This window comes from Astatotilapia calliptera, chromosome 12 (genome assembly GCF_900246225.1).
Source record: "Astatotilapia calliptera chromosome 12, fAstCal1.2, whole genome shotgun sequence".
Classification (NCBI taxonomy): domain Eukaryota; kingdom Metazoa; phylum Chordata; class Actinopteri; order Cichliformes; family Cichlidae; genus Astatotilapia; species Astatotilapia calliptera.
The window spans coordinates 4660639-4683135 of record NC_039313.1 but is presented as its reverse complement, the minus strand read 5'-3'; the positions used below and the strand labels follow the sequence as shown (position 1 = coordinate 4683135).

The 22497-nt window shown below is 40.4% G+C and overlaps 4 protein-coding genes across 9 annotated transcripts; 3 read left to right on the top strand and 1 right to left on the bottom strand.

The window, feature by feature from the left end:
- The first annotated feature begins 1375 nt into the window (after positions 1 to 1375).
- On the top strand, positions 1376 to 10436 carry p2rx4b (purinergic receptor P2X, ligand-gated ion channel, 4b). 5 transcript variants are annotated; one of them, XM_026187248.1, is made up of 14 exons: positions 1376 to 1990; positions 5370 to 5408; positions 5654 to 5692; positions 6881 to 7028; positions 7148 to 7219; positions 7865 to 7937; positions 8026 to 8122; positions 8206 to 8286; positions 8395 to 8536; positions 9369 to 9505; positions 9596 to 9689; positions 9782 to 9847; positions 9929 to 10033; positions 10128 to 10436. In XM_026187248.1, the coding sequence occupies exons 3-14, from the start codon at positions 5664 to 5666 to the stop codon at positions 10158 to 10160; spliced, it is 1077 nt and encodes a 358-aa protein (XP_026043033.1). In that variant the 5' UTR covers positions 1376 to 1990; positions 5370 to 5408; positions 5654 to 5663; the 3' UTR covers positions 10161 to 10436. The 5 variants fall into 5 exon arrangements, with proteins under 5 accessions (XP_026043033.1, XP_026043032.1, XP_026043034.1 ...); XM_026187247.1 differs by having other exon boundaries at positions 5370 to 5409; positions 5556 to 5692; XM_026187249.1 differs by lacking the exon at positions 5370 to 5408.
- zbtb26 (zinc finger and BTB domain containing 26) lies at positions 2876 to 5236 on the top strand. The gene is made up of 2 exons (XM_026187243.1): positions 2876 to 2886; positions 3271 to 5236. The coding sequence occupies exon 2, from the start codon at positions 3294 to 3296 to the stop codon at positions 4614 to 4616; it is 1323 nt and encodes a 440-aa protein (XP_026043028.1). The 5' UTR covers positions 2876 to 2886; positions 3271 to 3293; the 3' UTR covers positions 4617 to 5236.
- A 45-nt stretch (positions 10437 to 10481) lies between the features above and the next one.
- Positions 10482 to 15006, top strand: gucd1 (guanylyl cyclase domain containing 1). Its single transcript, XM_026187252.1, has 6 exons — positions 10482 to 11373; positions 11457 to 11538; positions 11721 to 11886; positions 11985 to 12076; positions 12168 to 12409; positions 13864 to 15006. The coding sequence occupies exons 1-6, from the start codon at positions 11367 to 11369 to the stop codon at positions 13953 to 13955; spliced, it is 681 nt and encodes a 226-aa protein (XP_026043037.1). The 5' UTR covers positions 10482 to 11366; the 3' UTR covers positions 13956 to 15006.
- A 71-nt stretch (positions 15007 to 15077) lies between these two features.
- upb1 (ureidopropionase, beta) lies at positions 15078 to 21420 on the bottom strand. 2 transcript variants are annotated; one of them, XM_026187250.1, is made up of 10 exons: positions 20771 to 21420; positions 18747 to 18918; positions 18388 to 18475; positions 18199 to 18293; positions 17960 to 18118; positions 17710 to 17879; positions 17296 to 17377; positions 17172 to 17214; positions 16648 to 16802; positions 15078 to 16318 (listed from the first exon to the last, which is right to left on the bottom strand). In XM_026187250.1, the coding sequence occupies exons 1-10, from the start codon at positions 20872 to 20874 to the stop codon at positions 16235 to 16237; spliced, it is 1152 nt and encodes a 383-aa protein (XP_026043035.1). In that variant the 5' UTR covers positions 20875 to 21420; the 3' UTR covers positions 15078 to 16234. The 2 variants fall into 2 exon arrangements, with proteins under 2 accessions (XP_026043035.1, XP_026043036.1); XM_026187251.1 differs by lacking the exon at positions 20771 to 21420 and adding an exon at positions 19027 to 20108.
- Positions 21421 to 22497: the final 1077 nt, after the last annotated feature.

The window sequence follows — 22497 nt, the reverse complement described above, 5'->3', positions numbered from 1 at the left end:
GGCCCTCTTAGTTCTACTCTGTTTTGTGATGCAGTCGTGGTTTTGGATTAACGTTGCACAGTTTTGACACACCACTCAAGAAATGCTCTGAATGTCATAGAAATGCTCGTGGAGAAAGAAAGAAAGTGCAGACAATGTAAAGTGTATATAAATATATATATACCCCTCACACTTTGAAAGTCTTGTCTCACACTACAGCTGCAGTGCAAACTCACATATCCCTTTTTGGAGTAAAGATCCTTCAAAGATGGGAAGAGTGACACGATTCCAAGTGCATGAAACTCCTTTGTCGCTTTAGTTAGAGTTCTCCTGCAAAAGCAGAAGTGTTGTTTGTGATGAGATTCTTACCAGTTTGAAAAATGAATGGAATAAACATCATGCCTCTTACCCTTCCTTTTCATGCATGTGAGCTACAATGATCTTCACCATTAATCGCCTGGTGGAATCTTTCAAACTCCCAGTTTATTCATACTCATGGATGACAGTCACCCCTGCTGGTTTGGAAGTTGGAATCTGCGCCACTGTCTAAATAAATTTGATACAAACCACAAAACAACTGACCAAAAAAGGAGACAATTTTAACCCAAACAACTATTTGTTTTCCTCTAATCTGTTTTATCTTCGTGTTTAAGCTTTTTCAAGTAATGGTCACTAAAGAGCCAAGTGTGAGCCTATTAAGTAATGTATCAGAATCAGAATACTTTATTGATCCCTAGGGGAAATTATTTTGGTTACAGTGCTCCAGTTCAAACAGTAACAAAGACAGACAGTACAAAAAGTAAGGAATAGCACAATACATACAATATATACATGCATATATATATATATATACATATAAGTTACTTATTGATAAATAGCTGAATAAGAAAGAGCATGTGCAAAAAGGGTGTAGCTATTGCAGTAAGTGTAAGTGCAATATGTATGTATCTACATTTCTTGCATGTATGCTGTCCAATAGAGGCTGAACCATTTGACATCCAGCATCGCTTGTGTCACTGCTCTGAATGCTGGTGGTTGACACAGACAATGTATCTGTTAGACTTGGAGAGGAGGGCTCTTCCAGATGTTGCTGCAGGACAGTCAAATATGAGGATCACAAATAAAAATATTAGAATATAAGGCATATACAATCAAAAATCAACCAAAACAAAACTACCATTTATGAAACTTTTTGTCTAAAAAGTTTACTTTTTGGACTACACCATTATGAATGATCCCATAGTCCATTTCTATCTCAAAAATCCTATTCATCATCCTAGTCCATATTTTTTTGTGCATGTCATTATTGATCACTAAAGAGTTATGACGTATCATAAATTATAACTGTCATAGACACATATTGCTTCCCAAGTCATTTGACAGGGGTCCATAAATCACTGGTTTGACATAGTAGTCTTTGTGTGTATAGGATCACAAGTCAAATCTGTCAAAATTCTTCCATAGATTTCAATTCAAGATTCAACTACCAGCTCGCTTTAGTCTAGACTTGCAAAAGAAGTGTATAACCTTTCAGATCACCTTCCCACCTTGAGCTTATTCTATGGCTGTGAGCACTTGAAATCATTCACCTGCAAACCACTAAATTATGATAATAATCGATTATCTGTCAGAGACCTAAAAAAAATGCTGCTGCCACAAGAAATACTGAAATATTACGTTATTTTACAAAGGTTACTCTTGGGACCTTCAGCAGAGACTGAACCTGATAGATCTGATGGAGCCTGGAAGCTAAAAAATCTGTCCACACCAATTATATGATCTCGAAAGGAGAAAAAGATGGCGTATTAACGATGGGGCTGGAATAATACCACTAAACAGTATTATGGGGCATATTTGAATGTGGAACGCGTTTCCAGAGACAAGCCGAGAGATGTGTGTACTGGGCCTTTAAAGGTGTTTTGCATCCGGAGCAGCTCCCTCATATCCCCCAGACAGGCCAACGTCTCACCTACAGCATCACAAACCAGTTTGTTTACAAGGGCTTAAGCAGGTACGCAACACTCAGTACTGCGAGGAAAAAGTGAAAGTGCCGTTTTAGAGCTCGTTATAAAGCAACAGTGAAGCATGTTATAGGACAGCCTGGGCGGCTGGCTGAACAGTAAGGAGTAGGCCGAGGGGACACATAGAGCTGTGTGATTGATGCCATTTAGCAACAGTACAGCTAACGTTAGCCATGGACGTGTTATACCAGATTAATGTATTTTTTGGGGGGGTTTACTCAGGTTTACTCTAAATAAAGGCCAGACTTTAACCTTGCGTTAGCTGGGCGCTACGCTAATATACTCAGACAACGATAGTCAAGTTGCAGTGTTCGCTTAAAACAGACCGATAATTTCATATTGTCTTGTTTATCGGTACATTCTGGCAATATTGTATCATTAATACACCCACATTTCCTTTTAATGCGTTTCTGAGTAAGGCTGTAATGGCTATTCAACACTTTCATATTTAATTTAAATATTGCTCGTCAATGATGTTACCGCCGTGAAAAGCAGTTATAGTAGCAGCCGATTTATATTAGCATTTTTTGTTGTCTTATGTCACACTGGTCAACGCCGAATTAAAGCGTGGACAGTCATTTTTAATAGGACATTGAAAGATAACCGCTAACTAAGAAACTTTTGAAAGCGATAGCCTTGTAATTATTAAATTGACCGGTTTGTGAATCGAGTCTGGCCTCGCGCTCTCCAGGCAGCACACGCAAGGTTGATTGTTGTGGTTATAATTAGTATGGCTGTAATTGACACAGGTGACGTTAACTATATAAACGATATAGTGGGCGGGTACATACACACACACACACATATATATATATGCATGTGTCTGTGTATTTTATTTTATTTTTTAATTTTTTTTAAACAAAATCTTTAAAATGTTTACATCCAGGTAAAACCACCTGCCACCTAAAGTTAAAAATTTTAATCGGTGTCCAGATAGTGCGTGACCTTAGAACAAGGGTGGGGGAACTCCAGGCCTCAAGGGCCAGCGTCCTGAAGGATTTAGATGTTTCCTTCATCCAACACAGCTGATTTAAATGGCTGAATTACCTCCTCAACATGTCTTGAAGTTCTCCAGAGGCCTGGAAATGAACTAATCATTTTATTCAGGTGTGTTGACCCAGGGTGATATCTAAAACCTGCAGGACACTGGCCCTTGAGGCTTGGAGTCCCCCACCCCTGCCTTAGAACTAGACTTGATTCGCAAAATTTATAGTAGCCTATTCCTAGGAGAGATATTCAGTCTTTGTATTTTCATGTTGGTCTACTACAGCTGCTGTGGTCCCCTGGTTCACTATGGCCCAGAACCAAGTGATTCTGCAGTTCCGCTTCGCCACATTTGGAGACTCCATGCTACAGAAGATGAACCTTCTGAGACACCAGAGGCGCTTCTGCGATGTTACTGTTCGCATCAACCAGCTGGAGGTCCCTGGTCACAAAGTGGTGTTTGCTGCTGGCTCCTCTTTCTTAAGGGACCAGTTCATCCTTCAGCAGGACTCCAGGGAGGTCCAGATCTCTATGATCCAGGAGGCAGAAGTTGGCCGACAGCTGCTGCTGTCCTGCTACACTGGCCAGCTGGAGTTTCCTGAGCTGGAGCTGGTGCATTACCTGACAGTGGCCAGCTTCCTCCAGATGGGCCACATTGTAGAGCAGTGCACTCAGGCCCTCAGCAAGTTCATCAAACCACAGGCTTCACGCCAGCTGGAAGTGGATGTAAAAATGCGGAGGGAGAAGAGGGAGGAGAGTTTATCCTCCCAGGCAAAGATAGAACAAGAGCGCTCTCAGGTGCAGACTGTCCATCAGGAGGAGGAGGAGGAAGAGGAGGAGGAGGAGGAAGAGGTAGTGGAGCAGGTGGAGCAGGATAATAACGATGATGAAAGCGAAGATGATGATGTGATTATACAGCCCAAAAGCCCTGTCCAGATCTTGACCAGGCGTCCAAGGCAAGGCATAGTGGAGAGTGACATCACTATAGTAAAGGTGGAGTCTGTGTCTGATGTTGCAGAGAACTCCATCACCGGTCACTTCTCCACCAACCCTCCTGCAGAGCTCCACTCCCCTGAGCCCCAGCACTCGCTCATTAATTCCACCGTTGACAGCCGCAGCAGTGAGATGGCGGTTCCGCCTGGCGTGACGGGATACCCACTTAGCCCTCCTCCTTCATCTCCACCTGCAGAGAAACACATCGGACACCAGAGGAACTACGACAAGCCTCTCCAGTGGTACCACCAGTGCCCCAAGTGCGCCCGAGTCTTCCGCCAACTCGAGAACTACGCCAACCACCTCAAGATGCACAAGCTCTTCATGTGCCTGCTGTGCGGCAAGACCTTCACGCAAAAGGGCAACCTGCACCGGCACATGCGCGTTCACGCCGGCATCAAACCCTTCCAGTGTAAGATCTGCGGTAAGACTTTCACCCAGAAGTGCTCGTTGTTGGATCATCTAAATCTGCACAGCGGAGATAAGCCACATCGCTGTAACTACTGTGACATGGTGTTTGCTCACAAGCCAGTTCTCCGCAAGCACCTCAAACAAATCCACGGGAAGAACAGCTTCGATAATGCAAATGAAGGCAGCCTGCACGACGGCGGGGTGGACTTTGAATTCGGACGAATATGAGATCACTTTGGACTTACTGGCTGTGCTGTTTGAGAACACAGTAACAAAGGCGGCCACGTGAGTGAGACGTTCACTGACATGGATGATGGGTTACCTAAAGGATACAAACATGAACAAAGTTTTTCTGATCGGCACATCACTGTAGCTTCATTACTGTGGACTATTTGTCTTTCTTTTGTACAATACAGTGTAGATGCCTTCATCTCATACTTGAAAATTGAAAAACACTGAAACGCATCATAATGTTTGAACATCATTAGTTTTATTAATGCATTGCCATGTCTTTGTGTCTACCCTGTCCTTTAAAGAACTGCACAATGAACAGTATCCATTTTTATGTTGTTTATGTACACAATCTGCTGTATGATTACTTTTTAAACTGTATGACTATGGCAACGTGGACTTAGGAGAAACTTGAAAGAGTGGAGATGCAACATTATTTTACATAAGGCAAGCTATGTCATTTTGTCTTGGTGGCCAAAGTGTCTGTTAGCCTAAGGGGTCTTCTTTTTTTAATAGAATTTATATCTGAGGTACTATTGGACCAAAGTGACATTGTATCTGTCCTGTGTTCATGGAAGTCAATGTGAGTTACGAATAAAGAAATATTCTTAACTGTTGCTTTTGTTTTCTTACCGTTACTCATTGCTTCATCATTCACGCACAACAGAAAATTCCCATGTTAGTGTCCAGTCTGTAGTAATGCTCCAATGCCGTTCTCAGTGTGTGCTTGTTTTTACAATTTTTAATCAGATCGAGTTGGCAGTATCTGAAAGTGGCATGGAAATTTCTGGTGAGTTGTTTCAACAAAGGGTTCTGTGTTTCCTGCACTTTCAGTATTTCCACATTTTGAAAGATGCTGCTGTACTCTTTTAAAGAGAGGTTTCGCACCGCTTCACAAAATGAAATCAAATATTATGTCTAATTCTATGCTTTCAGTGTGTATCCGATGTTGAACAGCAGAGATGACAGTAAGAACCTGTTAGACCTCGTTTGCAGCCACGTCTTGCTCACTTTGGAACTGGTTTATTTAACAGATGGGTCCACATGATTCGTCATAAAGGTGAAGGTGCACGGTAAGGTGAAAGACCCCACAACATCTGAGAGAAGTCCCCAATCATAAGCTGACCCTTTATAAGCAAGCAATTGGCAACAGTGGGAAGGAAAACTTCTTCTCCTGACAGAACCAGGCTCGTGGATGGGCAGCCATTCTCCACAACCTGTTGAGGGTGAGAAAAGGGAGATGTGTTTATACAGTTACGAGTGACATTTATGAAAATGTGTTAAATTAACCACTGGCGACCTGTCAAGGGTTCACCCTGCTTCTCTCATTAAGACAGCTGGGATAGGCTCCACCCACCCCCCCAAACCCCATCCCCACCCACCGTGACCCTGACAAGGATAAGTGGAAGAGAATGGATGGGTGGATAGCATTACCTTTGAAAGAATAAAATAATATACAGTTAAAATGAATAGGCCTACTGTACCCAAGACTAGGTAGGCTTGCAAACCTTTAGCAGGACTGATATTTTCTCCAGTGTAGTTACTTATAGTTACTGCCTTTGTATATGTGTATTTATATTACTTAGATGTTGGCCCAACATTTATTCTTCAGAAGTAGAAAGGTGGCAGGAATAAATCCTTCTGTTTTCTTGAGCCAAGGCTGGCTGTTATTGCACTCGAGGCAGCCCTATGCTGGAGCGTTGTGTTTTGACCCAATATTTGTTTTGGCTTTCTACATCAAATAACCCAATACAAGTAGTTAAATAATCGTATTTACAGCAATGTACTTAAACATGTCCAACAGTCTAATGTCAGCATAAAATAAGTTTACCATGACAGTATGTAAGTTGTCTAAACTGGAATTAGTGTAAAAACACTATGCTTAAAATTGTATTTGCCAAGCAGTAAATGTGATTTGAATATAATGAATTTGAATAAGGACGGCTTTGTCGAGTCGTCATTGTTTCACATATCTTCATTGGTTCGTGGTGTAGCCATGAGCAAGTCAGCAGGCTGCTGCAAGAGATTCCTGCACTATGCTTTTGACTACGAAACACCAAAAACGCTGGTTATTCCCAGCTTAGGTGTAGGATTTGTGTTCAGGTTCACCCAATTCTTGGTGGTGATGTATGTGGTTGGGTAAGTACCCAATAAAATCAGAGGAGGGGATTGATTGGTTGGGGATGTGGTAATATGTGGATTATGAAATGATGTTTTTGCTTGCACAGTTAAACTCAGACATTTCTGCAAACCTGCTGTAGGTATGTGTGTGTGGTGCAGAAGGCCTACCAGGATACAGATACTGTCATCAGCACCGTCACCACGAAAGTGAAAGGTTTCGCTTTCACCAACACATCTGACACGGAGCCTCGTTTTTGGGATGTGGCTGATTACATTATCCCTCCTCAGGTACTGAAACGTGCATTTTAGGATTTCTGTCATTTTATATGTGAGGGGGGAGAACAGCATAACAGGTTTTGGCTTTTTTCATTCCCTGGAAACTTTTTCCCTGCTCTACTTTCTGACAGAGTGATCATTCATTCTTTGTGCTGACGAATATGGTTGTGACCCCAAAACAAGTGCAGTCACATTGTCCCGAGGTGAGTCACTGCTGTTACAAAACAGATAACCAGAGCCAAGGGTCGGCCATGTCTTGCCAAACTCGCACAACCATTGATGAAGACCATTAGAGTGCCAAGTACATGGTGATTGTCCTGTATTAACAGCTTATTTTTTTCTATTACTACATTTCTCTGTGGCTATTGTTTTTCAGTTGGGGGAAATCATAAATATGATTATAAACCCTTTTAAAGTCAAGTGTATCATATTTTCTGTGAGTTTTTCCCCCACGGCAAGTAAATTGCACAAAAATACCTGATGCAGGAAATATGGCACAAATCATAACTCATATAGCCAAATGGATACTTATCTAATTAAAAATTGTTAGAAGACTCAAGAAACTTCAGGCTTTAAAGGGTTAAGTATTAAATACTTTTTAATGTTTGCATTAACCCTTTAAAGCCTAGATAATTTTTTAAAATTGGGAGCTTCTGACAAAGATTTTTAATTAATTTAAAAATGTAATTAATCTGTTTGTGTCATATTTTCTACATCCAGCATTTAAAAATGTATTTATTTATTTAATTGTTTTGCATATTATTGCTTAAAAATGTTTGTGAAATTTATTTAGGATTTTTAACTTCACCTTCAAATATACACATTAACACTGGAGATTTTTCCTGCAGCTTCCAAGCCCATCAACTACTTGTGTGGATGACTGCAACTGTGTCGAGGGACGCAGTGATCCCCGGGGCAACGGTAGGCCTTCCTCCCTGATGATACAGCCCCTTTAATATTTGTGGCCTCACGCAGCAAAAACTCAGCGTGAAATTTATTTTCCACCCAGGTATACAGACGGGACTGTGTGAGAACTACTCCACCACTGCACGGACCTGTGAAGTGCTCTCATGGTGCCCACTTGAAATAGACACTAAGCTGCCTGAGTAAGAATATATTTACCATGTTAGAATATTTGTTACTAGTTCCAGGACTGTGGAGGCTTGATGTGTTGTTTCATGTCCTGCAGGCATGCGCTGCTGGTTGCAGCAGAAAACTTCACCGTGTTGATCAAAAACAGCATCACGTACCCAAAGTTCAACTTTCACAGGTCGGTGAACTGCATTTGAATGTAAGAGGGAGATCTGTAGATGCTTAAGCAAACATACAGAGTCACAGTTTTCCCCATTAAACCGGAGCCTTGTCCTCCTTCCTCCAGAAGAAACATACTGCCTCATGTGAACTCCTCATACCTGAAGAGGTGTGAATTCAGCCGTCTCACAGACCCACACTGTCCCATATTCAGACTCAAGCATATTGTCTCAGAGGCTGGGGAGGATTTTCAAGACATGGCTGTGAAGGTGAATCGAATGATCATTGTCTTTCTGTACTGGAATTCATTGTTCAAGTTCCTGTATGGTCTTCCTCCAGTATATATGTCTCATAAGCAGGATGTGAGCCAGTACAGCCCTCAGGTTCCCTGGCTCCCGTCTGATAGTCACTCCCACAGTTAGTGTAATGTATGCATTTTTATGTTCTCTGTGGTCGCTCCATATCACAAGGCAAAAACCTTTCTAGCTTCTCTGCTCTGTGCTGCGATTAAAGTCTACCATGGGAGCTGAGAACAGCTGGAAATGCTGAACTCTTAAAGCCATTTTTTGGCTTTCCATTAAGTGTGGTTGAGCACTATGTAGCTGTTTCACCTTCATTGTAGGATACATTGTTTTACATGGTTGTCTCTTTAAACTCTGAAAAGCAGGTATAAGTTAACATTTCATTCAGTATTGCCATATTTGAACTTAATAATTATTGTCTTACTCTGTTTTCAATTGTAGTTGGTGTTTTCAACCAAATTTTAGGTCCTTACAGGTTCTTATCTATATATATTATGATCATGGTTGCCTAGCAATGGCCATTGAAGCTTTTTTTTTTTTTTTTTGCATTTATGCTCCTACAATAAAACACATTTTACTATTTCAGTTTCATGGCCAAAAGCACAAGCAGTCATTAAAATACTGTGGCATAGGCGTGTACTAGTTTTATACCATTCTTTGTTATTGTTTTTTGTCCAAACACTACTTTTTGTAGTGACTATTATATTTTAATTGTTGTGTTTAATTACATCAGTACAGATCTAACCTAAATTTAAAGGTGCTAACTGAATAATCCTGAACTGAGTGATTTGTTTTACAGGGGGGTGTCCTTGGTATTCTTATTGACTGGAGCTGTGATTTGGACTGGTGGGCAGGGGAGTGTTTACCTAAATACAGCTTCCGGAGGCTGGACAACAAACATCCTGTCAACAATGTGGCCCCTGGTTACAACTTTAGGTGAAAAACTTTTTTTTTTTTTTTTAAACAGACAGGTACTGATGAATGTATAAGGCTGAATAAAGAACTGCTAAAACTTCTGTCTTTTAGATTTGCTAAATACTACAAGGCAGCAGATGGAGAGGAAACCAGAACGTTAATCAAAGCTTACGGGATCCGCTTCGACGTCATTGTATTTGGAACTGTGAGGCCTGACTAATCTTGAAACAGCAATGATTTTATCAAGAACGGTCCGTGTTTTTACTTTAGTCTTATGGTAGTTTGGGGTTCTTACAGGCAGGAAGATTTTCCATCGTTCCAACCATAGTGAACTTGGGTGCAGCCTTGTCATTCCTCAGTTTGGTGAGAAGAGAAATGTTCAGACTAGCATCCGTATAAGTGATGAAACACCAAATTTTAAATGTTTTGACTATTTTCGTTCAGGTGCCCGTGGTTGCTGACTGGTTTTTGGTGACTTGCTCAAGGAAACGAGATCTTTACAGCAGACACAAAACAACACATCTCACTGAAGATGCAGACAGTGCATCGGTAACTGACTTTTCTCCTTCACTTTCACTGATGATCTTTAGTACTGACTAAGATCTTAAATGTTGGTCTGTTTGTGTTTTTTTTTGTAACACAGGTGTCAATGGGGACCACCTATGGAACCCAGTAGCAGGAACAACATTTTTCTACAGAGAAATTGGAACCCTCATGAAACGAGACGTTAAAACATCATTTGAATATTTCACTAAAACCATTAAAATGTGATAATAGAAAGAAGGAGGATAAACAATGATGGAGGAAGAACTCTGGCTTTTATTTAAGTAGCATCTACAAAACACTCACTAGTAAAAGTATAAATGTGTAATCTTCAAAATATAATTATAATACCAGCAGCAAAGATGGAGAATGAAAGGTTTCAGAATAAAATACAGTTCTGGGCTACTAATTACTGATCATTAATATGTTCTTTTACAGCTTATTTTATTATTAGTGCAGCTTATTATTTGCACTTTTGAGTAGTTTCACCTAAAATAATGTATTATCAGTTACCAGGTAATTGTATTTGAGTATTCAATTGAGTCAAAAACATGTAGTTATGTGAAAATAAATGGAAGTATCGTTACAGATTATTTGTATAATGTATTAGGACCTGGAATCATCATCATTCATATGTGCAATAATGATTGCGGAGCATGGTGTATTTTATGAGCCAATTGTTTTTTTCCTTTTGCCACTAATATATTTTTTAACACTTGAAGACACAACAGACAAACACTTGAATTTCCTGTCCCCCTATTCTTCTAGTCACATGACTTATAGTGAGTAGTATACATAAAAAAAAAAAATCGTCCGTTTAAAATGTTAGTGAATAGTAGGATTAGTCCTGAAATACTTTAGTAAAGTTTGCCTACTAATAGTTCAAATCTATGGTTCAAATATGTAGTAGTAAAAGCGCGTGGATACAGTTCTCATAAGAAGCGTTAAAGTCTCCTCCACACCACATGGTGGCAGCATAACGCAAGCAAACACAAGAAGCGTCTCAGTACGCGAGTAAACACGGAATAGAGCAGAGGAGCGTCTCGTTTCGAGGCATCGGCACGAAAAACCGTCCTGAAAATGAGTTTTTGTTACTGTTTTTCTTTTTAGTTATGTGTGTGCGCCTCGCAGCGGCGTGAGTCACAGAGCTGTTCGCGTTTTATCAGCAACAGAGCGATAAATAGTGCTAGCCTGGACGCTTGTAGTCGGGGAGCTAGTTTTTTTTAACTAGTTAGCATCGATGAGGGCACCCAGCCTCGCCCTCAGTGCTGCAAACAAGACTGACCAGCTGGTACTGAGTTAGTTACCGGGCGGTCTGTGGGAGAAAGAAACCAGCAGAATGACAGGTGAGTGAAACAGTGAAGCAGTCTTGTGACAGCGCTAGTATTTGTTTTGTTGAAATGTGAAAGTAACTCCTCGGTTTACTCAGATGATGTCCTGCTGGATGTTCCTGTTATCCGGCAGCTGTACCACTGGGACTGTGGCTTAGCCTGCTCCAGGATGGTCCTCAAGTAAGAGCACATCAAGGTTTTTACCTTCAGAAGTCATGTTTTTGTTACACTATGTACTGTAGCTGCCATACAGACTGCAGTGCTTACTGTACTGCCTGTCAGCAGGCTCTTTTCTGAATTGCAAATCAAAGGTGCCTTGGCATTGTGTGAGGGATTCACACTCTGGTTGTCTGAATGTGTAGGTACCTCCACCCTGTCAGCGATGATGAGTTTCAGAGGGCGTGCTGGGATCTGAAACTGACAGAAAGTGTGTGGACTATCGACCTGGCCTACCTCATGTGCCATCTAGGAATCAAACACTGCTTTTGTACACAGACTCTGGGTGTAGATAAGGGCTTTAAAAACCAGGTACGTAGTCCAAACTAACAGTGTAATTCTAACCAGTTTTGAACATTTTGATAGTTACCTATGATTGTGTCTTGATGATGTTTTGTTGTTGTTTACAGTCCTTTTACAAGAAGCATTTTGATACTGAAGAAAACAGAGTGAATGAGCTCTTCCTTAAAGCGGAGAGCAAAGGTGTGGTGGTGAAGAAATGGTGAGCTTCCTGTTGATGTTAATTTACCCGCCTACTTTTTTCAGTACCTTAAAATAAATATATGACCTCAGTTGTGTGTGCCTTCTCACAGTTCTGTGTCAGTTCAGGAAATCCAGTCTCATCTGGAGCAGGGCCACGTTGCCATAGTGCTGGTCAATGCTGTGGTGTTGACATGTGAACTGTGCTCCCAGCCTGTCAAATACTGCTGCTTCATGCCCGTGGGTCAGAAGTGTTTCTGCAGGAAGCCGGACTATCAGGGTCACTTTGTGGTTGTGTGTGGCTTCAACAGAACCACTGGCTCCATCTTCTACAATAACCCAGCGTATTCTGACCGTGAGTATACTTGTATTTCTACTTCTACCATAACTGTAAGTAAAATTAATCTGTGGTATGTAAGAGACCGTCTTAGTAAATGTGAATCCTCCTTCTTAGCCTTACCTGTCATGACACTGCTCGTTGTGTGGAAGTTATTGTAGAAAAGCTGCCAGAGAAGTGGATGGCTCAAGGTTTGCAGGTGATCTGCTAGATTGAACTAGAGTTTAATATTCCACACAAATCCATACTGGGTGCACAAAATGTGCTCACTGGTGTTTTGAGCACCACAAGTAACTGCTGCCTGATTCCATTCACTTAAAAAGAAAAAAATCTCAAAGGCCGGTATCTCCAAAAGTCTTCATGTCACACTGGAATTATCAGGATGGCCATCTTCCTGCTGTTGCCTCACAGCAAGAAGGTCCCCACCTGTTTACTGTATACTTTGCCCTGTTGCAGATGGTCAAGAGACCAATTTGAAAGCAGAAGAAAATAGATGGATGGATGAATAGCACTAAAGCAAAATTCTCTTAATTTGAGTTCTGTGAGCTGTTCTTTTTAAGGAATCCTCAGAAATAAAATATATATGATACAATTTAAATAAAACCTACTGTTAGGCTTAGACTAAGAAAGCTTAAATTTTGGCACACAGCGATAGAGTCGACCCTTAAACAGCAGCTGCTCTGCTTTCGGGTTTGGTGTAATGCCACTTTTTGTTGCAGCTGTTTTCAGTCATCGTGTGATTCGTGAACGTCAATGTTTCCATTAACATTAACAAACCTTGCTTGGTTCCATGTCACCGCATGAGCTGAACCCCTCACATTGTGAATGACAGAAATGCAGAAAAAAAGCTATGTTTAAAACAGATAAACCTCTAAACGGCGGACTTTATTTGCGGGGCAGCTGTGCTCTCTTTTCTTTCTCCTCCTTAGTAGTGACAGAGTCAATTCAAGCTGGTAGCACAAGTTTATGCTGCCTGGCTTGATGTTCAGTGGTGCATTTGTGCAGTTTCTGGAGTTAGAAATGGTTCATGTTTCACAAGTCATTGTTTTTTTCCATAAGCAAGCCTCTGTTGATCAGAGGCTTATTTGTTGTTTCATATGAATGGAGTCGTGCATGAGAAAGGTGAACACTTACTTAAGGTCCACTCTCGTATTGCTTCAGCATAGACAACATAATATATTCAGACCCAGCACTAATCCGAAGTAATTCTAATGAATCCAGAGGGAGCCACGAGGGTGTGGATCAAATTTCATGGTAATCCAGCAGGTGTTGAGACATTATGTATAAACACCATGGCTGGTGGTATTTACTGTATGGGCACCAGCGAGTTTTATAGCAGTCCATGAACATTGCCATCTATAGAGCTAACAGTGGGAGGCAGACCCAGAGTGCACTTTTTGAGCAGCTTATTTATAAATGTGTTTTTATTTATTTAACTTGGAGCTGACAGATCTGTGTGTGTGTATTTTTAGGGGTGTGCTGCACCAGCGTCAATAACTTTGAGGAAGCTCGACGCAGCTATGGGACAGACGAGGATATCCTGTTCGTGTTTAAAGAGAGTTGATGGATTTGGATTTTTGTCATTATAGGAATATCAAAATGCTGCAGATCCCCAGTCTAATGACACCACCTCCTGTCTGCTGTCACAGATCCCCCTTTTGCAGGCTTTTTTCCTCCGGTGCCAAAAAGCCTGCTCACATATATACATGTACTGTATATGCCAACACTACTTAACTTTTGAATGATTCACCCTGGGAAGAATTAGGAATCCAGGATGGATCCTTTTATTTCTGTTTTTGTGATGAACAGATATTTCAGATTCATCTTATTGTCAATGTGGACGTTTTTACTGACTGCAGTTGTACTGGAATCTCACACTGAGTGTACAGACTTGCACAACTGTGGCAGAACTGCGGGAAACATGAGCAAGAGTAGAATTTACCAGGAAATTGTGTGCACATAATTCAGGGCCGATGTTGATAATACTTGGAGTGTTCATTTCTTTGTTCTGCTCAGTGTTAATGTGAAGCTGCTCATCCGCCCCCCCCCTCCAGCCTCGCCTCTACCTGCCTTTTAAAAATCCTCCCGACTCACCGCATTTTAATCAGACGATTCTGTAAACAGGGAAATACAGGAAGCAAGTCACGAGAGTATCAGGTAATTAATGCTCTAAATTGTGACTCAAATGATGAAGCAAGTTCAATGCAATACTCCATAGATGTATGGAACTCATGGACACTCAGCTCGGACGTGATGAAACGTGACTTCACCGGATTCAATTGCTTCACTGGAAAAGCAGCTCCGCATGTGTCCTGTGCCTTTGGGGAATGTGCTGGATACATGGATGCGTTAGGACTAGGATAAGTCATTTTGGTTTGTAAATGAAGACGAGGTCATTTCCTCATTGTCACGGAGTTTTATTTTTAACTTACATGTTTTTGCACTACACTTTCATACCAGACACGATTATGTTATTTAAATTATATTGCTTTTCCGAATCAAGGAAAAGTGGGTCCTGTCTGGTTGTGCTTCTGGATGAAAACCACAAGTTTTATTTTTTTATTCAGTATAGATAGCGCTTTTATTATATGTTGTGATTAAAACATTTGAACAGCCTTGTTGTTTTCGTCTGCTTTATATAGGTTTAATAGTGAACTCATACCTTAAACCTCATGTTATAGGTCAAATCTTATATAAACAACATCAAGTGCTGTGTAGTTGGGACACTGTTTAAAAGGGAATTAAAAAGATTTGCTGTTGCCTGCACTCCAGCGTCGTCTCCGCACCTAAACAGAAAAATGAGTACGGTCAGGCATCTGTGACCACAGTGTACCCATCTTCAGATAGCTGCTTCCAACAAGATAACACGCCAGCTCACAAAGCTCAGATCATCTCAAGCAGGTTTCTTGAGCATCAGTTTGCTTTATTCCGATCATTTCCACAATCACCAGACCTAAATCTAGTACAGCACCTGTTTGATGTGGTGGAACTGGAGATTCACAACAACTGAGGCTACTGAATCGATGTGAACCAAAATCTCAAAGGAATGTTTATTGTATTCAAATAAGGATGTTAGCATGTCTAGTTGAACTAGACTGGTCTAAACACTCCATTTCCAGTCACTTCTCTTTTGCTTTGTATGATGTCAGTAGGAGGATTGAAACAAACAATTTCTTTCAGAGGACGAACTGAATTGAGACCCAGTATTAGATTAAAAAAAAGTATTGTTTTAAGCCATTAAATACTACTGGTGGTTCCAGTAGAGTACAATGGCAAAAATATGGAAGTGAAAATGTGCACAACCCATAAACCCCATAAATTATGTCTACTGTGATTTTCCATCTCAGGCCTACTTCTCACCCAGATAACTTCCTTAAGAAGATTTATGTGTTCATTCTGAATGAAATTATAAGAATCAGTTGTTTGAAACAGGGAACCACTTTTTCTAAACCATTAAAAAGTACTTCTAATACTTCTAGTACTGCTGCATTTCAACCCTGCTGGTGCTTTTCCCCTTGTTAGCTGTCTGCCACAGGAGAGCTGCGGGCTACAACGCCAATTCAAAAGCCAGTGTGGCCTGTAGGAAAATGTCTGTTACAGCCAATGATTTAAAAGGTGATTTGAAACACCAGGTTCATAGGTGATCTTTAATTCAGCAATGTTTCAGTTTAACAGTTCAAATGAGAACAGGACAAAGGTTTGACTTGAATGTTTTTTATCACATTAAATGATAGAAATCAGTCAGTCTGACAGACGTGATCTTTGTGTCAAATTAAATCTGAACTAAGCATGTTTCCTGCTGCAATAGGCTATAATAAATGTGCACTATTTGTAGAATATGTTCTACTCTTTTACTATTTTGGGTTTGAAGTCATGCTGAACAGCTTTGGCAAGTTGTTCTGCGTACTCAGCATACCGTCCAGTCATCTGCAAAGAAAAAGACACTGAAGAAGTCAGTCAAGGTTGCAAAAAATAGCTGAAGTGAATATACAACCATCCAGTCATTGTGCATAATTTACCTGGAGAATTGGAGGATGCACATATACGTGTGGTAGCAGCGGACATACAGACATGTTTGAATTCTGCATACATATAATCTTTTTGTGCCACTCATTCATTACATTCAAGGATTTCTGAGGGAAATATTGTTCGTCTCATCTTTGTTTTTGGAATAATACGATCAGAGATTTTAAATGAAACTTTATTTCTAATCAAAATTTCTAACATTTTAAAAGGTTACAATTTGTTAAATTTACCTTGAAACTCCACTTGTCACTTATTTGTCTATTCAGGTTGAGATCCATTTCTACCACGAGCAGCCCATCTCGGGTCCTAGAGAGGCCTGGCGTGCGACTGCCGTCGGGAGCTGCCACGTAACTGGACCCATAAAAATGTCCAAAGTCGTGGTGAGCTGAAAAAGCCAAGAAAATTGAGCTAAATCAGAGTCAAAATGTAGTTATTTGAAAAAGTGATTTGAAGTTTTGATATTTAAAAAATTAAAACATGATTTTTTTCTTCATAAAAAATTATTTTTATTCAAGTCCAAAAACTGCACACAAAAAAAAAACACTTTTTCAAATCAATAAAATTTTTGACCCTGATTTAGCTCCATGCAAGAACACCAAATCATTTTCTCTTCTGTTCATTAAGGACACCTTAAATAATTAACTCCCTCAGGCAGAATTAGCTTCATCCGCTTCACCATACAGTCATTTTTTGATAACACCATATGAAGAGATACGTGCATACATCCTGGGACTTAAGAAAATAAAACCTTTACCTTTTTTCCCATCACCAGACGTGAATTCACTTTTGAAATGTTCCTGTAGAAAAGATTATTTTTGGCATGATTTCATATTTTGTCATTCATCACAAATATGTTGGAATGATTCCTGCAAACTTACTGTCCCAACACGGTTAATGGCACACGTAAAACAGTGGTTAGCGATTGCTGCATTTCTGGCCTCTATAGACCACATGGGTTCACTGCAGAGAAGAAACAATATTATCATCGCATTATTTAGATATACTATGTAATAATGGTAGCGGCATGTCAATGATAACATTGCTTCAACCTGAATTCAGGGTCTAGGTATGGCAATCTGAGTATTTAATCTAACCTTTTTCTGAACGTAGGAATATGGATGACTAAAGCACATTATCAGTTACCACAATACCTGGATCACAAGGGCTGTCTGCACCATAGAAAGCTTACTGTTCCACTATTATTTTTGCATTTTCTTAGCTTACCACTGGTACCATGTGCCAGCAAAACAATACTGGACACCATGGACATGGGGAGGGGGGGGCTCCCTTACCTCAGAGCTCCAACTGTAGCCGAGGGGTTGAAGATGATCTCAGCTCCATTCATGCTGTACATGAACCAATTGAGTGGATGATGACGGCCGTAGCAAATATTCACAGCAATCTTCCCAAACTGTGTCTGGAACACTGTGTGGCCAGTGTTGCCCTCCATGTAATATGTAGACTGAGTAGAAAACACGAGACAATGACAACAGCAGTTTTTCAGTTCCTGCACAGCCACAGTGGATCGTTTAGATCACTCACCTCATTAAAGTCCCCGATCCTGGGAATGTGGTTCTTCCTGCTCTTTCCCAGCACGTTTCCAGAGTTGGAGATGACCACCACCGTGTTCCACAGGGTGCCGTGTAACTCCTCTCTCTCCAGAATCGGTGAAACTATGACCATGTTGTACTTTTTGGCCAGCTAATTGTAGAATTGCAGAACTGTTAGGTTTGCAGTCCCCAACGTATTAACCACGCTGCAGCAAAGCTCTACAATCTCACCTCTTGGCAGAAGCGTGTGGTGTTTCCTTCTTCAGCAGACTCTGCGAACTCTGTCCATGGTTCTTTCTCACGGGTGCAGAACGCAAAGGGCATGGCTGATAACGAAAGAAACAAAAACCCCAGTCTCTGTTGGTACCTATTCTGTATGTTTGTTGGATAGGTTTAGAATTCTTGCACATGGACACTCACTCCAGGTCTCCTGAAAGCAGACAATGTTTACACCACACATGGCTGCTACCTCAACCATTTCACCAATTCGGCTGTGCATGGCACTGATCTGTGAAGGGAGAGCAGTGATAAAATATTAACACCAGTCACTTCTACCAATGAAATGGAGCAATATTATTCATGGTATTGATGCTTTTCGTCAGGTAAATTATTTAAGCAGATACATGTTGAATACTTCTCTTGAACAATGTACATGAAGAGTTTTACAGAAAGTCATTCAGTCACCTTACAGCTTCCTGTCTGTATCTCTCTGCTAATGTACCTCAACAGGTTTGGTACATGTGGTCTTCTGGTTAGTACTGTAGTGTGTAACTAGTAACCTGATCCAGGACGGGGGCATCAGTGGGCAGAACAATGTGGTGCTGAATGAGTCCCACTCGGATGTTTCTGGGTGGCCTGAGTTGTTCCTGTGCCGCATCAAACTTATATCCTTTAAGCTCAAAGTCTCGCTCAGAAGCAGCTTCCACAGCACAGGCTGAGAGGTCCAGCTTCCTGTAAGACAGTGTTCAGAAAATAAAGCATTGTTCTTTTTGTGTTTCAGGTCTTTGCTTTGAGAAAGAAATTAAATAAATCTTTGAAACAAAATAAATGAATAAATACATTATTATCAGAGAAAGAAAGGGTACGTTAGCTGGCGGCAGCTTTTCAAGAACTCCTTGATCACAATGACAGAGCTCCTGAAGTCCCCTGCAGAGATGTGGGCAACCATCTTTTCAGGCACTTGAGCAAGTAGGCATTCATGGTATAGAGGCTTGAGAGGACTGAGAGCAAGTGGGAGTACTTGTCTGGCCTGACAAGATCACAAACTGAACTGTCTGGACTCATTTTAGGTTTTTCTCAGTGGCAGTGACAGGGAGACTAGTAAAAATCAGGTACTTTTTATGTAAATGACATGATACTTTTTTGATGATCTGAAAAAGAAGACTCGGAGTTATTGATGCGCATGTTTAGTTTTTTAGTATTTAATGTTGTAAATGAACAATAAAGTCTTCAAATGCGGAGAAGATGAAGAGATAAGCATACTTACACTGTAGAGTTGCATGGCCTGCTTGGACACAGAAACTGCACATATAGTTAAGTCCATATATATTTGGACAGTGACACAAGTTTTGTTTTTTAACCTTTTACTGAAAAATCTTACTTTTATAGTTATATAATGGACATGGGCATAATGTGTAGACTCGCTGCTTTCATTTTTAGGGTAGCCAGATATAAATTGAATGAAGGGTTTAGGAGTTTCAGCTCCTTAACATGTGCCACCCTTTTTTGACTCAAAGGCTACATCATTATCAATAAAGCAGATAAAAGGCCAGGAGTTGATTTGAGGTGTGGTGCTTGCATTTGGAAGATTTTGCTGTGAACAGACAACGTGGACAAAGTAGCTCTCCATGCAAATGAAACAAGCCAACCTTAAGCTGTGAAAACAGGAAAAGAAAACATCCAAGAAATTGCTACAGTATTAGGAGAGGCAGAATCTACAGTTTGGTCCATCCTGAGAAAGAAAGAAAGCACCATTAAACTCATCAATGCAAAAACACCGCACACCCATGGAAGACAACAGCGGTGGATGATCGCAGATTCATTTTCATGGTGATGAGAAACCCCTTCACAACAGCCAACCAAGTGAACAACACTGCTGTCCTGCAGCTTTTAGATGCATCCCTACTCCAACACAGCTGAATCAAATGGTTGGATTACTCTTCAGCATGCCATCAAGTTTGGGAAAGGCCTGAAAACAAGTCATTCGTTTGATTCAGATGTGTCAGAACAAGGATGCGTCTAAAAGCTGCAGAACAGTAGCTCTCGAGGATTGGAGTTGGACACCCCTGATCTAAAGTGTACTAAAAAAAGCGTAAATTAAGGCCATCATTGCCATCAAGAGGTTTTCAACCAAGTATTAGAAATGAGCATTTTATTTTCAGTTATTGAATTTGTCCAGTTACTTTTGAGCCCCTGAAATGAAGGGCTTGTGTTAAAAAATGCTTTACTTCCTCACATTTTTATGCAATTGTTTTATTCAACCCAGTGAATTAAAGCTGAAAGTCCGAGTTGTTTCATTTAAAATTCATTGTGGGTAATTTACCGAACCAAAATTAGAAAAAAGTTGTCTCTGTCAAAATATTTATGGACCTAACTGTATGTAGGGTTTTTTAGTCTATACATTTATCAAACCTGTCTCTGTGCTGGCTGTAAGTTATCCTTCAGCTTGATCAAAGTCCACTGAGCAGAATAATAATTTACCAGGAACCAGAACAACAAAGAAGGAAACATAAAGAGAAACGGGAAAGCCCAATACCTCCTTTAGTAAATTTAAAAGAAATGCAGTATAAGTACAACAACTCACTTTGTCTCCTTCCCAAATAAGATGCGTTTCACCTCCACCAACTCGGCCTCTGGCAGATGGGACTCCAGAGATTTCTCCAGAGATTCAAACTCACATGCGGACATCTCTGCAGGTTTCTGTTGGTTTTGCAGCTCAACAGCAGAAGCAGCAGTATTTAATGGGATACTCTTGTTATATAATCCTTAGTGATTTCGAAAGAGTAGAGGAGCCCCCAGCTGTGGTTTGTGGAAGCCGGTCATTGACCTGAGACACGGCACTGCTGGCTGTGGCATTTGTGTTGAGCTGCAGATTAACCGAAGAGTTTGCTTGAATAATAAATGTGTTACCAAACTTAGGAGCAGGCTGAGCAGTAGCTATACTCTTCAATATTTCCACATCCTTCTGTAACAGCAAAATGAGAACAAATTTAAGTTTGCTGATTGATATTTAATATCAGTTTTTTCATTTTTCTCCTTGCAGCACAGCAAATCAAAATAATTACTCACAAAAAAAAATCGGTGTAGAAAATGGCTTTAAAACACTGGGCGTGATTGTCATGTGCATCTCTGTGTTCTATTGGATGCTGATGCTGCACAAGAGTTTAAATAAATCAGTGAGTAAAAGTTAAAATCCCATCCAAATAGCTCAACAGTCCACAATCTGTATAATCAAAAAATACATTCAAAGAACCTAAATTATATCTAGAGATTATATTGATCGTAAAATGGCTTTTTTCAGGATCATATACATTATATATTTTAGATTGCGACTAATGATCTTTTGATATATATATGTTTCTTTAATGTTGCAGCGTCTGCTGATTTTAATGTAGATCATCTGGAAAATAATAAGTAAATAAAGATTCGAAATAAATGGACTGGAATATTAAAGAACAAATATCCATCCATCCATCCATTCGCTTCCGCTTATCCTTTTCAGGGTCGCGGGGGGCGCTGGAGCCTATCCCAGCTGTCATAGGGCGAAAGGCGGGGTACACCCTGGACAGGTCGCCAGTCTGTCGCAGGGCTAACACATAGGGACAGACAACCATTCACACTCACATTCACTTGCACATTCACACCTAGTGACAATTTGGATTAATCAATTAACCTATCCCCACAAGCTGCATGTCTTTGGACATGCAGCTTAAAGAACAAATATTTACCTCCAAATTTATAAAAGTATCATTACACTGAAATACTTAAAGTGCAAGTATATTAAACCCGTACTTAAGTAAACTGCTAAAGGTACTCAGTTACATTCCTACTGGTCCTATCCATGTGCTAATCCAGGGGTGTCAAAGTCATTTAACATTGCGGTCCACTTTGACTTTAAGTGGAGCCAGACCAGTGAAACTCCCCTTGCTGTCAGTGTAAAGAAGTTACATAGTTAACGGTTTTTCTACATGATAAAGAAAAAGCTTCTATGATAAAGAAAGAAATCAGTGTTTAAGATTTGGCCAAAAGTGTTTGATACGAAAAATAGGTTTTGGCCACTAAGAATTTGTTTTAGAGAATGGAGTCTAGTGTTTTAGCAATTCAGAAAAATTGTAATAGCTGTCATTAGTTCATTTGTTCTCAATAGCCAACATATTTCAAGGAAACTGAAATTGAATGAGTTGTTTTAAATGTAGCAAAATTTTAAAAACAAAGAAAGAATACATGTTTCTGGTTTATCAGAGTCATGTTGTAATGTGGGCAAGGCTTTGGGAAGTAGGGTTGCTGAGAGAACTACAGCACCCCCTGGTG